The sequence below is a fragment of the Macadamia integrifolia genome, chromosome 2 (genome assembly GCF_013358625.1).
Source record: "Macadamia integrifolia cultivar HAES 741 chromosome 2, SCU_Mint_v3, whole genome shotgun sequence".
Classification (NCBI taxonomy): Eukaryota; Viridiplantae; Streptophyta; class Magnoliopsida; order Proteales; family Proteaceae; genus Macadamia; species Macadamia integrifolia.
In genome coordinates, this window is record NC_056558.1 from 36,719,855 (window position 1) to 36,737,012 (window position 17,158).

General features: G+C 42.6%; 1 protein-coding gene across 3 annotated transcripts in view; it reads left to right on the plus strand.

Annotated features, from left to right (window-relative positions):
• Nucleotides 1-1,873: 1,873 nt before the first annotated feature.
• LOC122062100 (probable protein phosphatase 2C 57) overlaps nucleotides 1,874-17,158 on the plus strand; it is a 23,367-nt gene continuing 8,082 nt past the window's right edge. Inside the window, exons 1-3 of one of the 3 annotated variants that reach the window (XM_042625752.1) lie at nucleotides 1,874-2,430; nucleotides 3,345-3,548; nucleotides 4,092-4,303. In XM_042625752.1, the coding sequence (XP_042481686.1) occupies nucleotides 2,284-2,430; nucleotides 3,345-3,548; nucleotides 4,092-4,303 (563 nt within the window). In that variant the 5' untranslated portion in view covers nucleotides 1,874-2,283. Of the gene's footprint in view, nucleotides 2,431-3,338; nucleotides 3,549-4,091; nucleotides 4,304-17,158 lie in introns of all 3 variants that reach the window. The other 2 variants (XM_042625760.1, XM_042625767.1) reach the window with 2 other exon arrangements.

Consider the following 17,158-nt stretch of genomic DNA (forward strand, 5'->3'; position numbering starts at 1 on the left):
GCTTACAAAAGTTTGTAGGGCCTACAAAAATTAAGAATCTCCATATGGTTTTTATTGATGTAGAGAAATGTAGAAACGCAACCCTAAAACGATGCAGAAGATAATGGAAAAACAAAACAAATAATGCACACGGATTTTACGAGGTTCGGCAAGGTTGCCTACGTCCCCGGTGAGATGAGATCCTGCTTCACTATCAATGGAGAATAGGGTTACAGCGTTCGTCCTCACACCTCTTAGTATTGCTTGCATTACAGAGAAAGAAACCTTTGCTACAAATATATAGCGAAAAAACCCTAATCCGGATTAAACTACAATTGCCCTCAAATAAAAAATTCGAGCTAGGGGTTGCGCCCCCTTACACCCCCTACATGCAGGGGGGCCTCCTGCCCCCCTTGCAACCCCCATGGCCCGCTAACCGGCTAGCGAGACCGTCGTCCTGCCTGTCTAGGTGCTGCACCAGTACTCCCTGGATTAAACTGTGACGGAATACAAGACATCATACACCAACAGAGAAAGCCTATAATAGAGTACTAAGAGAGCTCGTTTGGCATGTCCTAGAGAAGAGAAGGAATGTGAATAATTATGTAGATATAATTAAGGACATATAAGAGTGAGTGGTAGCAATTGTCAAAACGGTAGAATGTTAAAATAACAAATTCCCAATCATAGTTGGGTTATGCCAAGGATCAGTTCTAAGCCTTTATTTGTTTGTACTCATAATGGATGATTTAACCAGGTACATCCAAATTTCAATTCCATGGTGTACGCTATTTGCTGGTGATATAGTTTTGATAGATGAAACAATGGAATGAATTAATACTAAACTGGAGCTATGGAGATTGAACCTAGAATCAAGAGGTTTTATAATAAACAAAACAAAAACATAATATATGATGTGCCCCTTCAGTTAAACTAGGGGGAAGAGAGTGGGGAAACTTGGGGAATGAAAGCTGTCATAGAGTGATTGTGTTAAATATATGTGATCCATCATTAATAAAGAGGTGTATAGAAGATGACATTGTCCCCATAATTAAAGTGAGATGAATGAAATAGAGGAGTGCATTAGGAGTGCTATGTGATAAAATAATACCCATTAAACTTGAGAAAAAATTCTATAGGACAATTATAAGATCAACAATTAAGTATGAAACAGAGTGTTAGACAATCAAGAAGAGTAATGTGAATAAACTTAGTATAGTAAAAAGGAGAATGTTGAGATGAAAATGTAGCGAAACCTGAAAAGATAGTAAAAAATGATTATATTAAAGAAGATTTGAGGGTTACACCAATTCAGGACAAACTTTGTGAGAACCAATTGTGATAGTATAATCATGTTCGACGAAGCCTACGAGTGAAAAGCCTTTTGTCCACTTCCACGCAAGATGTGGCAAATGTCCACTGCACCGGTGAGTTTCTCTTATAAGGGAATTGACACGTGGTGACTCCTTTATTTAGCCAGGACAACGCGACGTAGCACATTTAGAATTCTGGGCTCACTTGCCCTTTAGAGTTAGAAGGTAAACGAACTCCAAGGCCCAGGCCCAATACGGCAATAAGTAATTTCCCCCATTGTCAATGGCTCGAGAATTTGCTCAGCTGGGCCAGCTGGGTCAAACTGTAGCTTTTACCAAAAAACAATTGCTTAACATGATTCTGGCGCAGATCTCGAAGATATAAGGAATCCAACGGTAATGGATAAGTGTAGGTAGTAGACTCTAGTAATCTACCGATCTACTATCCTAATAGACTGATCGTGGACTCCGGAATTCGAGACCGGAAAAGAAGGTCAGATTGGCTGTTGTGAAAAGCCACCCACGTGGGAATCACCAAAAGGCTAAAACTGCATCTTCGTCTCTTTCCTTTTACCTTGTTCTGTCTTTCAACTCTTTCTCTGTTTCGGTTTCGGTTTCGGTTTCTCTTTCACTTCTCGCATCTCCTCAGTCGTCACTGTCATTTCCCCAAACCCAAAGGGTTTCAATTCGAATGTGAAAGCTTCAGAAGGTCTCTTCTTCACCAGTCACTATCACAGTGTATCTGCAAAAAGTTTGTAAACTGTTGGGTATATACACAGTGAAGCACTGCAACGCATTCTCAAGTTCCAACTCTAGCCAAACCCTATTCCTATTCAATTCTTATCTTAGAAGTTAAATCATTCAAAACTAAGAGTTCATTTCCTCTTCATTCGGGTGATCCGGGCTGTTTCTCTGCTTCTTTTTTATTTACGAAGCCATTTTATGGAGTTAGGTTTAGTTTGTGATAAAGAATTTAAGTGGTTGTAAGCAAATGGAGGGAAGTAAATGTGGTGGACAGAATGACAGTTCCAGTGAGAGTCGGCCGCCGAATCCTCTCGCTGGAGCTTACCGTCAATGTTTCAATAGCGTTCATGTCGCGTCACCCTGCAGGAAAACACTTGTTCGTCACCCATCTCTCGTAAGTCCCTTGCTAGATTTTCTTTTCTTTTTATTTTTAAATTTTGATTCCAATTACTGGTTTTTGGACTCGCGTTTCTTCCCCATTTCTCTAGTTTGAGAAGGGATTCTGTAGTTGCCAAATATGCTGGCTATGTAGTATGTTCGTTGATCAAATGAATCCCGGATGGGATTGTCTTCCATTCTGGGAAAAATAGAAGAGGAGTAATTTTTTTTTTTTTTTTTTTATTTTTTTATTTTTTATTTTTTTTTGTTTTTCAGCTCTTTTGACTGTGTTGAGTTCTCTGAAGATGTAAAACATGGTGACATTGATTGTAGTTCATTTTTGTTTAAGGAATTATTTTTCCTTCCCTCCCCCCCACCCCCCCTGCTGTTATGTTATATGTTGCAGTTACTTGGTCTTTTGATTCTTTGTGAATGAAAAATTTAGAGATCAGTCTGGAAAAATGAAAATTTACATTATTATGGCCTGAGGATCGTTTAATCCATGGGTGTGGAGTTGTTTTTCAAAATATTTTTTTTTAAGTGATTTCTGTAAGAACCACTATTTACTCGTTTCATTTTAATTATTATTCTTCTCTGCTCCCACCCTTGACTAGCAGATGATGCATTATCTGGTGTACATCCCACTTGTCAATTTCTTGAGTTTGGTTGCTTTGGACAGATTCTATTTGGGTTCCTATTTGGTATCCTTTTGCTTGATCAAACTAAGAGTTTGATAAGAAAATCATTTGAGTATTTTTTGTACGAGTACAGGGAACAAGATTAATCATCAGTTTATCCTTCTATCTTCTTTAGCACGATAATTGTTATTAACTGTTGCTGTTTCTGTTCTTACAAGAAAGCACTAGTGTATTTTATCTTTTCAGATTTTACTTGTATTTCTGTGGCTTGAGGTGGTGACCATAGCTTTAGCAGGTGAAAATGACATCAGATGACTCCATTGGGTCTGCATTAAGTGAGCATTGTGAGACTGAGTTTATCCCAATTGTTCGATCTGGGGGTTGGGCTGACATTGGCTTTCGGCAGAGTATGGAGGATGCTTATATTTGTGTTGACAATTTTACACAATTATATGGGCTCAAGAGTTTCTGTGAAGGACCCAGTGCCTTCTATGGGGTATGTCTCCTGACATTATTATTCAAATATGTGGCAATGATCTTTCTTATTATAAGTCTAGAACTCTCATAATGTTGGCTGGGTATCTGTGGTCTAACTGTGTTCTAGCTGTAAACTTTCTGAACATGCAAGCGGATTGGCCATTCATGCCAGCTTGGTTATTTCCTACCTGTAAAGTTGGTCCAGTTCGATGATCTTTGCTGTCTGATGCACTGAATTGGGAAAAGGAGCTATCTGTGTGGTGTGTTTTTAAAGGTTTCTGTGGAGTGGACCTCAGTTAGTCTCTAGCCCAAATTACTTTTGTGAGAAAAAATAACTCCCATCTTATTGAGGTGTTGTAATATGCCATGAGAAATGAGAAGTTAGAGTAACCATTAGGCTTTTCAGCTGAGAAGCCTGAAATTACAAGAAATTCACTGAAAGAGCTGGACAGTGCTAAAAGAAATTTTAGAAATTTGTGTTTTGAAGAATAAGTATTTTGATATAGATTGTAGGATAAGATCTTTTTCCAATTCATTTTTTAATATTCGTTGTTTTACTCAGGTCTTTGATGGTCATGGAGGAAAGCATGCCGCCGAATTTGCTTGCAACCATTTGCCAAGGTTCATCATAGAGGATGAAGACTTTCCAAGGGAGATTGAGAGGGCCGTTGCTTCTGCATTTCTTCAAACTGACACTGCACTTGCGGATGTTTGTTCCATGGACAATGCTCTTGCTTCTGGGACGACTGCACTGGCAACTCTTGTTGTTGGGAGGTTAGGGCCTTTCTGCTCCAAATAAATGTTTACCGGTGTGATTTTTTCTAATTCATTTGATTTTTTTATTTTATTTCATTATTTTCTGAATGATCAACATCCATATACCGTGACCAATAGCATTTTCCCCCTTTGATGATGGAGGTGATATGCAGATATCTTTGTTTTTTCTATTTTTTGGGGCCCTGCTTTGTCTGATTATTTGGATGTGTTTGCGTTGTGTAATAGCAGCACTGATTTTTTGCAACGCATCCTGTTTTTGAGACTTGGCATCGCTGGTTTTTCCGTCAAAATGGGTGGGTTGAAAATTTGGCATTGCAACTGTCCACTTACTTTTGAAAGCTCATCCTGATTCAATGGTCTTGGCTGCGGTATACAGCTCAAAAAGAAAATGCAAAATAAGAAAGAAAATGGAAGAGAGTTTTATTGCAAAATGAGGAACAAAGTATAGGATAACTAGGGTAAGAGAGGACCTCTTAATTCAAGAGTTGCTTAGGACTCACCCTCAAACTCACCAATTGAAATCATTCAATGCTTGACATCACCCCCCTCCAAAAAAAAAAAAAAAAAGGGTCAAAGGCTGGTCCCATTTCCAAAACACCTTTGAAAATTCCTATTTCTCAATGACTTCATATGTTAGGGAAATTAAAGGGAGGGGAAGTGAAATTTTCAAACCTAAGAAGGAAACTTTTGTAATCATTACCCAACATGATTGTATAAATTACTTAAAATTTCTTACCATAGATAGTAATGATAATACCTTGCCCAGTCGTGGATCCATATATCTGACCCCATTAAGTTGGGAAAAGGCTTTGTTGTTGTTTTTGATATAGTAATGATAATTTTTTAGATGTTTTTATTTTACTTTTCAAATCCTAGAGATTTGTATGCAAAGTTAAGTGAAATTTTATAACAAAAAAATGGAATAATTGGGATCTAGTGATGTAATCATGTGGGGTAATGATTACAAAAGTTTCCCTTACCTTTAATTTCTGATCTAGAGTTGGTGATATAATTATGTGGGTTAATGATTGCAAAAGTTTTAAGTTTGAAATTTCATTTTCCTTCCCTTTAATATTTTCCTTGCAACATTAGAGATTCCTAAACTTCCCATCCACATTTTGCGCATATATGCTCCAAACACCAGAGGAGTAATGCAGGACAGTTACAAAATATTTTCCCTACACCCTCTCCCCATGACCCTCCCTTCTCCGGCTTGCCCTGCTGCTGGAGCAACCCCCTTTGCCCCTCCCTCCCTCCCTCCCTCCCTCCCCTTCCCCATGACTCGTCTCCTAACCCCTCTCCTGTTGATCTCTTTACTATTCCCCAGCTTTTGGCCCCCCGCCTCCACTTCCCCTTGAACCTGGAAAACTGTAGCCTCTTCCCATCACTCCGCCCCTTGATGCGAAGGCCTTCCCCTGTCCTTCATCCCTGCCACCCTCATCAATGAGTCTCTGGTGGGCTTTTTCCCTTCTGGCTTGCTGGATGCAGAGATAAAGAAATGGAAAAATTGCATCATTGGGCATTTTCTTGGGAGTAGGCAGGGAAGGCTTTACTATCGCATCAATGGAAATCCTTAGGCATGTTTACCATGAACCTCCTTGACAAAGACATTTTTATCGTCAACTTCTCTTGCGAAGATGATAAGAACCGAGCCCTTGATGGTGGTCCTTGCGTCGTTGGCAAGAAGGTGATCTTTTTGCAACAATGGGACCAACATTTACCCCTTAACAAGGTTAATCTGAAATGCATTATGGTTTGGGTTTCTCTCCCCAACTTGCCACTTCATTTTTGATGTTGTAAAGGTCTTAACATCATTGGGTCTGTCATTGGCAAGCCCCTTCAATCGGACCACCGTAATCGACTCAAAGACTGTCTAGCCTTTGCTCAAATTTGTGTCGAGATTTCTGCAGATTGCACCCTACCTACTTCGGTCTCCATCCATGACGATGGAGGATTTGCCTTCTCTCAGGTAGTTCATTACGAATGGCTCCCTCCCATTTGCTTCATCTGTTAAACATTCAGGCACAAGACAACGGTATGCTCCCCCAATATCAAGCAAACTGTGGTTTGCCCTACTCCCTCTCCGGATGCCTCGCAAGATCCTCTTAGGGGAAGAAAGCACCGCCAGAACCTTGGTCATCGAAACCGGAGTCTAATGGCCAACCCGTTGCTACAAGATCCCTCAGTCCCTACTGCCAGGCCTTCCTCCCTTGGCCCGTTGGATCTTACTTTGCATATTGATGGGCAAAATCGCTTCTCTCTCCGGTCTCAATCGTCTAACTCTGATGATGAATCGCCATCTAATCGATCCCCCTCTCCTAGGGCTGTGGAAAACTATATTGTTGTCCCTACTACTCCTGTCAATGATGAATCTTTGTCTCGAAGTTCTTCTGGTATTGCTGCCACTGGCATCCCTGAGTTCGATCACCTGTTGCATAGCTTCTCTCTACACGCTACTGGTTCTGTTGGAACTGAGACCTCTATGTCTGATAATCCCTTGTGCTGTATGCCACCTCTTCTTTTCTCTGACTTAAGCAAGCCAGACTGTCTCTCGCACGCCTTTTATCGCATCCACTCTTCCCACCTCCCACCTCCCTCATCGATCCACTAACACAATCCTTGCCCAACCCTCCTCTAACTCGACCCACCTTGAACCGACCCATCTTCCTTTTCCAATCCATATACCCAACCCGCGCCATACCCCAACCTCTTTAACCAGATCTTTCCAGTTGGGCCCCTCTCCCGTTTCGATATCTAGCGCTTGGTCCAGTCCTGGCCCACCCTTGATGGGGCCTTCCGCCTATCCACCTTGTTGCGCATGCTCCGTCGTCTAAGTTTCCCTGCTCTACCACATTGCCATGCTCTGCCACGTCTCCTAGTGCTGCCACATTGCCCACTCCTGCCATGTCTCCAACCATAGCGATCACTGTTGGTAATGCTCCTCCTTGCGCCATTGTTTTGCATGCCACTCTCTGTGGCCTTTCGGCCTGCCCTTCCACGTCTTTAAGCCCTGCCATTGCCTGTGGTTTCTCGACTTGCACTACCACGTCTCCTAGCTCCGCTTAGTCTGGCTGCATCACCTCCTCTGTTGGCCCCATGGTCTCGTCTAGCGGCTCCAACACCTCATATGTTGCAGGCCATCACCTGTCTGTGATCGCCTCTACGTCTTTTGCTGTGGCCACTACTCTCTCCATTCTGGCCTCCTCAACTAGGCCCTCTGTTGTGTCTGCTAATGACTCCCTCGTTTTTTCCGATGCCCTAATCGCTGCTGCACCCCCTCCCACAATGATGGTCCCTTCTGCCATGGGCCCCTGCCTTGCTCACCTGCTTGCTGCCTCCCCGATTGCGGTCACCTCGAATCTTTGGTCCGCTCAGGCCCTTCCTAAGCACCCTATTGCTGATGATATGTCTGCCAGCCCTTGCTCTGTGATTTTTGGGAATGCCCATCTCAAGCGGGTTAACCTTGTTGCCACTAAGTCTGGCCCCAAGAAGGTCGGTCAATTTATACCATATCATCCTCTTTGGTTCCTATGACTTCCAAAGTGTCACCCCCAAAGCCCCCGACACTCTTCCCTCCTTAATTCGAAAGTACCATAGGAGATTTAAGTCCAAACCCTCCTATGCTCATATGGAATGTCAGGGGTCTCAATTCCTCTGCCAAGCATGGTTCTATTCGATCCTACATCAAATACTCCAAAGCTGCTTTTAGCTATCTCCTTGAAACTAGAGTGCTGGAAACAAATGCTTCCCACATTTGGAAAGAAAAGCCCAGATGGTCATATTTGGATCCTATGGAATTCCCTTCTACTAAATGTCTCCCTTCTTTCCTCTTCCTCCTAGGCTATCTATATTTCCTTCTCCTCCCCCCTCTGGCTTCCCTCTTTCATTCTTCTTCGCCATCTATGCCCTTAATCGTGCCCCTGACCGGCTCGCCCTTTGGGCCTAGCTCAGATCCTTTTCACTCTCTGTTGCTTCCCACTTCTAGGGGCATTGGAAGGGATTTCAATGTGGTCCGATCTAGGCATGAGAAGATGGGTGGTGGTCCCATTGATCCCTCCTCCGTCGATGAATTCAATGAGTGCATTGAAGACATTGGCATGAATGATGTTTGATGGTCGTGATCTAAATTCACTTGGCACAATTGCCGTTCTGGCTCTGATTGGGTGGCTTGCAAGCTAGATAGAGCCTTCGTCAATGAAGCTTGGCTCAATTCTTTTCCCTCATCCCATGCTTGTTTTGACCTCCCTGCCTCCTCTGACCACTCTCCCATCTCCCTCTTTATGCAGCCTCACATCTCCTTTGGTCCTAAGCCCTTCAAATTCTTTGATATGTGGACCATGCATTGGGACTTCCTCCCTTTGGTGCATGATTTTGGGGCCATTCCTATTCCTGTCCTTGTCCATTCCTCCCCTCTCATTGCTTTCACTAGAAATCTAAAAAATGTTATAGGGGCTCTCAAAAGCTGGAACACCACAAGTTGGATAGAATTCAAGCTAGGCTCCAGCTTAATCTTCATAATCTCTCCCTTGCAGATGAAGAGTAGATTGTTTACTCAGAGCTCTCTTCTTTCTTGCCCAGGAAGAAAGCTTTCTTTAGCAGAAGTCTAGAATCAAGTGGCTTGAGCTGGGCGACTCTAATTTTGCCTACTTCCACCACTTGCCCAAGCTCATCTCTAGCAGGGATACAGAGCTCCTGTTGCCTGATGACATGAAATCTGTGGCTCTCTTATTTTGATAATCTTTTCCATCCTCCTTCCCCCTCCCAGCCGCCTCCCCCCTATCTTCTCGAGAAATTCGTCCCTAGCCAGCCACCTCCTTTCCTCCCTTCAGGCCATTCCCTCTGATGATGAGATCCTAGCGGCTGTCCTCTCCAATAAATCCAGTAAAACCCCTGGCCTTGATGGGTTTAGTATGGCCTTCTTCTCGTCCTATTGGCACATCATTCGAGATGATCTCATCTTTGCCATTAGGAGCTTCTTCCTCAATCCCAACCAAATCAAAGGAATTAACCATTCATTTCTTTGCCTCAACTCCAAGAAGGAAGGAGCGCAAGTCATTCGGACTTTAAACCCATTTCTCTATGCAACCTTCGGGTAGAAGCATTGCGAACAACATCATTTTATGCCATGAAATCGTCAGGGGTTTCGATTGCAAATCTCATCACTTTGCCCCTGCCTCCCCAAAATTGACACCCATAAGGCTTTTGGTTCCATTAGCTGGGATTTCATCTCAAAGGTCCTTTTGCTGATGTCTTTCCCCCTTCCTTTGTTCATTGGATCTACTCTTGCATTTCTACCCCTCGCTTCTCTATTCTTGTCAATGGCAGTCCTGCTTGCTACTCTTCCTCTGTTGGCATTTGCCAAGGCTGCCCCCTCTCCCCTTTCCTCTTCTATTTAGCTCTTGAGGTCCTCTCCCGCTCCAGCCAATCCTCCACGGATCAACACCTCATCTCTCCTATCCCAAATGCAAATCTCTCATGCTCACCCACCTTGCTTTTGCGAATGACCTCATGATCTTCTCAAAATCTGATCCTGCTTTCGTTTTTGCATTATGTCCTCTCTCCATCTCTTTGAATCCCTTTTGGGCCTTCGTATCAATCTTCTCAAATCCAGCCTCTTCCTTTCTGGAGTCTCTGTCGAAAGACAAGCCCATCTCCTTCCCCTCACTGGTTTCTCCCTTGGATCCCTCCCAGTCAAATATCTGGGCCTTCCCCTGATCTCTGCCTCCTCTCCTATCCTCACTGCTCCCCCTTGCTTGCCCTTTTGAGGAAAAAGGCTCTAGCTTTGGAAAGGTAAGCTCCTTTCCTATACTGGTTGCCTTGTGTTCATTCAATCGGTCCTCCATTCCATGCACCTCTATTGGTCTGGCATATTTATTCTCCTCTCTGCCATCTCCAAAGCCATTGACTCTCTCCTCTGCTCATTCCTTTGGAAAGGAGCTGAGCCCTCCAAATTCCTCCATGCTGGTCTAATGTGTGTCTTCCCAAATCGGATGGGGGCCTGGGTTTGAGGCAAACCTCGGAGGTCAATGGGGTTGGCATCCTTAAGCTCATTTAGAAAATTGTCTCTAAACACCCAAGTATTTGGGTCTTTTGGGTTTACTTCTTCCCCCTTTAAAACGATACGCTCTGGTCTACCCCCTCTTCCTCGGATGCCTCCTGGATTTGGCGTAAAATTCTTAGCTTTAGGCCTCTAGCTCTTCAAACTCTCTCATATGTCATTGGCAATGGAACTTCCTTCTCCCTTTGGTTGGACCCTTGGTACCCTTCTGGTATCATCTCCCAAGTTACTCCTTGAACCATATACTCCTCGGGCTCGATCAGATCTGCTTTGGTGGATTCCATTCTCTCCCCTGATGGGTGGTCCCCCCTAGTTCCGCTCCTCCCTTGGCTAACCTCTGGTCCTCTCTCCCTCACATTCCTCCCGGCCATAGGGGAAGAGTGGACAAGATCATCTGGCTCCCCTCCTCTTCGGGCTTGTTCACCTCTGCCTCTGCTTGGGATTTCATCCATTCTGAAGGTCCCCTTATGCCTTGGCGCAACATCATGTGGTTTAAAGGGCACAATTCCTTGCCACAGTTTCCTTGCCTAACGATCTATCTCTAATTGTCTTCCTATGCAATCTTTCCTCATTTACCGTCACATTCAGGACTATCCTTCATGTTGCCTATGCTGGAATGGGACCGAAAGCGTTGATCACCTCTTCTTTTCTTTCCACTTCTCTGCCTCTGTCTGGAAGAGAGTCCTTTTCTCTTGTTGGATGTCCAACATGACCATCCTCCCATTGTGTAGAGAATGGATTTGGGTTGATATGACCTTTGGTGGGTCTAGCATTTGTGACACTGTAGGGGAACTTGCATTTGGTGCAATCATAACCATATTTCGATGGAGCAAAATCTTCAAAGATGGACTTCCAACTCCTGTTCCTTTGGCAGGATTTGGAATGCAATCTACTTTGACATTAGCTCCCAACTTGGATGCCTAAGTCATCGTCCAGTCCGTGGTACCCCAAAGAACAAACTCATTGTTGTCTCTTAGGGTATTCCCGCCTCCATTATCCCCTCCCCCGCCCCCCCCTTGATGTCCCCCTTTCTTTTCTTTGGCTAGCCGCCCCTTGCTGTAGGGTTTGCCTCTTTTTGGCCCCTCTCATTTGTATTTTGTTTTTTCCTCTTAGTAATGAATTCATTTATTCATCCAAAAAAGAAAAATTTATTTCCCTTGCAACCAAAGGGAGTGGTATGATGGATGAGCATATATACTTGGTACGGTGGGGGGAAATCTTGAGGGTTGTTACCCAATATTGTGTTCCTGTCTCCCTGATCAAATTCACCATGACAGTTCAACCAAATGTCTTCCCTATAGCACTTCTGAATTTTAGGGCTTGAAAATGCACCTCTGTTGAGTGTAGAGGCCATCTGTGTTGTCATTGTTGTCAACACAGACAATTGACTGACACACACAGTACTGATGTGCAATGGAAGAGAGGCCAGCGTGAAGAAGAGCACAAGTTGCAATGGGAAATGAGAAGAGCTGAAGACTGCAAGTTTTGTGTCGGGGCAGTGATTTCAAGGGTGTTTTGAGCTGTTCTTCATTTGGAGTTTGTGGAAGCTCAAAACATGGCAAATGTAGATCTCTGAGTTACATTTCCAACCGTTCAAGAATCAGATCATTCTGATATAGGAGTTGGAAGTTGTGGATTGATCTTCTGATATGGTTCGTGAGCTTCAGGAAGCTGCATATACATCAGATTCGTGCTTGTTTTTGGGTCCTGTGCACGCATCCTAAGTTGAAAAGGAAAGCATTGCAATTGTAGCCCTTCAAGCCAGCTTTAAGTCGCCGAAAGAATCAAGTCAATTGGAATTTAGGAGAGAATTATGGCCATTTTAGTGAGCATTGGTTGTGCCGACTTGAGTTGGTGACATACCGGATCAACCGGTCGATGGTGGTAGAATGCATTGACGCATGTGGTCTGATGTGGTAGTGTGCCGGATGGTTGCCGGCTGTTGTTGGTAGTATGCACCAAGCTCGGGTGGGTATACCAGTAGTGGAACTGGTATGCTGGTAGCGGTGCAAAATGCGTGAATGTGGGCTGTTTTAGGGCTATTTTCTTGTGAATCTTATATATACCCTTTGGTTTGATGAAGAAAGGCAAAAGAGAAGATTTTAGAGAAAGAAAAAGGGTTTTGACGTAGCTTGAGCAAGCAAGAGCTCCATAGCAAGGAACCTTAGAATCCACAACCTTCAATGTTCCATTAATGCTTTCAAGCATCCAAGTGAAGGGTTGTTGATTTGCATTTAAGAAGACATTTAAGGGTTTTAGAGGAGAAGAGGAGAAGAGGAGAAAGAGAAAATAAGGGAAGAACAAACCTAATGTTTGTGAGAAGCTTCAAGAATCCCTAAGTGACGACTTGGTTGAAGCTCAGGCAGCAAAGAGGACTCGAACAGAGTGGACCGCACAAGGGGGAAACAGCATTGGTTGGAACCATTCTTGTTTGTATTTCCCACATATGTATGTACTAGTGTGTAGGTAAGATGTTTGATGAAGTGCTTAGGCTAGTTTGAGCTTGTAATTGGGACATTCTTGGTGCCAATTTGATTGTAATCACTAAGGCTACTGAGTGGTTGCTTGGTAGAGGGGTTGAAGCTCCTTTGTGGTGGGTGCTCCCTTGTATTTGTAACTACATAAATTAATGGTCGGTGCTACTTGGTAGTGATGCTACCTAAATTGGGGGTCAGTGCTCCCGACAATGGATGTTGTCTAGTTGATCTATATTATGCATTATACCAGAGGTATGATTTGTGGTAAGCCTTGTAACCTTGTGGTGTGTGCTATTATGGTTTACTTTGCTCTGTGGCTTTGTGGATATTTTTTGGAAGTGCTCTGTAGAGTGGAGTGAATGTCTGTGAACATCTGGTAGACTTGGTCATATGGTTGTGAGATATGTGCATGTGAATGGATGTGTGTATTGATAGAAGATAATAAGGATCAATGAACACAAACAACATATAATAATGGAGATTTAATTGAAACCATACCTGGATCCATATCATATTGAAGAACTGCATTGAGTGGCCGAAGATGGCGTTGCCACTTGTACCAACGGTTGCAATTGAGGTTCTAGTCTGTGAGGATGTGACCGTGCGAGCATTTTTTTTTTTTTTTTTTGTTGAATTAAATTAAACTATTGGAGAAACAATTGTAGTGCAGAATAAGATTAAAACTCCTATGGATCGAAGAACTCGAATCAATCAAACCCTATTAGATTAGAGAGAGTAGGACAAGAACAAAGCCTTGTTCATTGATCCAATCATATTAGCTTTGATACCAATTGATAGAAAATACTAAGAATCAATATGATAGATCAATAAACCCAAACAACATATAATAATGGAGATTTAATTGAAACCATACTTGGATGCATATTGTATTGAAGAACTCCACAACGCTTGTTTTTCCCTTTATCAGTTTTGTTAGCCATAACTTTTCTTATCAGCCTTGTCTGCTTACCTCTTTATGTAAATTGTGAATTGGTAGCAACTAATGAGTGCAATTACCTTTATATAGACGAGGAGCAGGAACTAACCTTGAAATAAAGTACAAGTGGGACACTCCCATAATAAGGCTTGTAAATAGGTCTACTAATCTTTACACTTTAAAGCAGTTTATTGAAGCCTATAATTTTCATTACGAGATCATTCCCATTTGGGCTTCATCTAACCAAGCCTGCCAATCAACACTCATCCACTAATCCGACCTTACACAATAATTGTTGCACAACCCATATGTATTTTCTTGACTGGGAAAAAGCAAGTGCATGATCAAATCAGCCAAAAGATAGGGATCCCTTCGATCGCCTAAGCAAGGACTATGGCAAGTGACGATTGGCTGAGGGGAGGGTGGTGGGTGGTGGGTGGAAATGTATTGTATCAGGATACAAATAAGACGATACTCGACTAGGAGGTAGGGTACTAAGAAGCCAATGGGGTACATAAATGGACACCTGATTTTGTATTGGTCAGCTTTGGGGTGGAGATTGACGATTAACTGAGGGTGCTTTGGTAGCTTGTAGTGGGGTACTCTCTGATAGAATCGCTCTGTTATTACTTCCTTTTCTTTAGGGAAGGAAAAAAGATTCATGAAAAGTCTGGGAAATAATCCATGTTACGGAACATTTATAGGTTGTGCAACAATTATTGTGTGGAGTTGGATTAATGGATGGGTGTTGATTGGCAATCTTGGTTGAATGAAGCCCGATTGGGAGTGATCTCTTTATGAGAATTATTGACTTCAATTAACTGCTTTAAAGTGTAAAGATTAGTGGGCCTATTTACAATTTGGCTTTATTGTGGGAGATCTTCATTTGTACTCTATTTCAGGGTTAGTCCCTGGTCCCAGTCTATATAAAGGTGGTTGCATCAATTAGTTGCTATCATTTCACAATTTACATAGAGAGGGGAGCCGATAAGATTGACAAAAAGAAAAGCTATGGAGAACAAGACTGATAAAGAGAAAAGCTAGCATTGTGGAGTTCTTCTTCAATACGATATGCATCCAGATATGGTTTAAATTAAATCTCCATTATTATAAGTTTCTTCTGTTCATTGATCTGTCATATTGATTCTTTGTATATTCTATCAATTAGTATTAGAGCCAATATGGTTGGATCATTGAACAAGGCTTTGTTCTTGTCACTCTCAATCTTGATTGGGTTCGATTGATGAGTTTTTCAATTCATGAGAGTTTTAATCTTGTTTTGGACTTTAGTTGTTTCTCCAATAGTTTGATTTGATTTTATTAAAAAAAATTGGTTGCTGTCACGACCATGGTTTCAACTGCTCAAATTGTAAAGCAGACCCCCCTTGCTGCATTTTTTTTTTTTGTCAGTGCGTGCTCACACGGTCCATCCATGCAAGACCAGAACCTCAACCATAATTGTGGTACTGGAGACAACACCATCTTCGGCCACTCAATGAGTATTTTTTTTTTCCCCGAAACATAACATGTATGTGCCTATGTGCTTGAGTGAGTTGAGGGAACAAATGAGTTGGGAAAAGTTTTTGTGGGTCACTGATTCTCCCTCTCATTGATAGCTTGAGTTCAACAATTGGTATGAGAACATTGGTGCCAGTGGGTAGCTTAACAACTTTGGTTGATCCAGTGATCTCAGATGGCTTCAGGCGAAGGTTCTTCCTCCATTAGGGCCTCGATGTTTAATGGAAACAATTATAGTTTTTGGAAGGTCAGAATGCAATCATACCTAGGTGCTTCTGGGTATGATGTGTGGGAGTTAGTTGTACATGGCTATATGGAACCATCTACCACTCCCACTAATGTTGATGGTAAGAAGAAATTTCTAACGACTCAAGGGCCAAGAACGCAATCTTAAGTGGGTTAGTTGACAGTGAGCTTGTCAAAGTTTTGGGTTGCAGAGCTGCCAAGGAAGTTTGAGACAAATTGAGAAGGGGCAATTACTATCGCTCCCGTACACTTAGCTTATATTTACTATAACTCCCCTAGCTTCAGCTTTTTTTCTGATACTCCCCTGCTTTTAGATTTTTACCTCTTCTTCTCCCCTGTTCTTTTTAAATACCTAGATTACCCCTCATTTTTACTTATGAACTGGTTCATCTCTTATTTATTTACTTATCGTTCTTTCTCTGCTCCTCCTCCGCCGGACACGACAGCAGGCAAACCCCGCACCACCCTCTTTCCTCATCTTCACTTTCCATTAGGAAGAGGAAAGAGCAGGTCAAGTTCCCAACCTCCTCTCCCTGCTCTCCCCTGCCCCACCACTAAATAATAAGTTAAACTCCCTCAACAATTTAACCCTAAAAATCTAAGCTCTCTGGCTCTCTCTTCCCCAATTTGCGCTCTCGCTGCCTCGGTCGTCCTTGAATCATCGGTGGTGATGGGAAATTAATGGTGGTCTTTCCGGACCTACGGTGGTGATCGGAAGCTGGAGATCGTAAATGGTAAGGTCTGCAGGGCCAACCAGCTCTACAGATCTTAATGATGTCTCTAATGAAACCCGTAGAGTGCTTGAAATTTCGCTTCTTCAGCATTGAGAGATGGTTCTGAAGCATCTGTTAGAGAGAATTTGAATCTCCTAGACTTGGCAGGTCCATTATCCACCTAGGAATCTTGATTGTGGTGTAATTTTTTTCGTTTGGATCATACTTTGAATTTACTGTTCTTTCCTCTTCTTTCTCATTTCTCCTTTCTCCTTTTGTTCTCCACACTATGTATAACTAAATTCCATCAGGGCGAAGACAATAGAAGGTTCTACAATGAGGGGGATTCATCTGCAAGAGAGTGCAAAAATCAACCATTCCCTTTTGCCTTGCTGATTGCTATTCTAATAATTACCCTTCTGTTATTCTTCCATTCCCTCCTTTTCTTGGCAGCTTGTCTACATGTTTCTCCAGTATGTCTTTGAACTTTGGTTCTGTCACTCCGAATATGCCAAATGATTTAGATCGCAAACAGAAGTTTTTATTTTATGTAGTGATTCTTTAATGTAGCTCAATTACACCTTGGCCGGAAGAGTGAAGAGGTTTGCAGAGAGAGATCAAAGGTCCTTCTTGGCCCAAGTCGGAACATGAAACTAGAAGCAAGGATTAAGCCCCCGCCCCCGCCCCTCCCCCAAGAAGGGGATGAAACGGTTAACAGGTGAAAAGAAGCGGTAATGTGGACATTTAAAAAGAGTAGGGGAGAAGGAGAGGTAAAAATTCTAATATAGGGGAGTATCAGAAAAAAAGTCAAAGGTAGGGGAGTTTTAATAAATATAGACTAAGTGTAGGGGAGTGATAGTGATTGTCCCAATTGAGAATTATTCATGAAGCTGACTCAAAAAA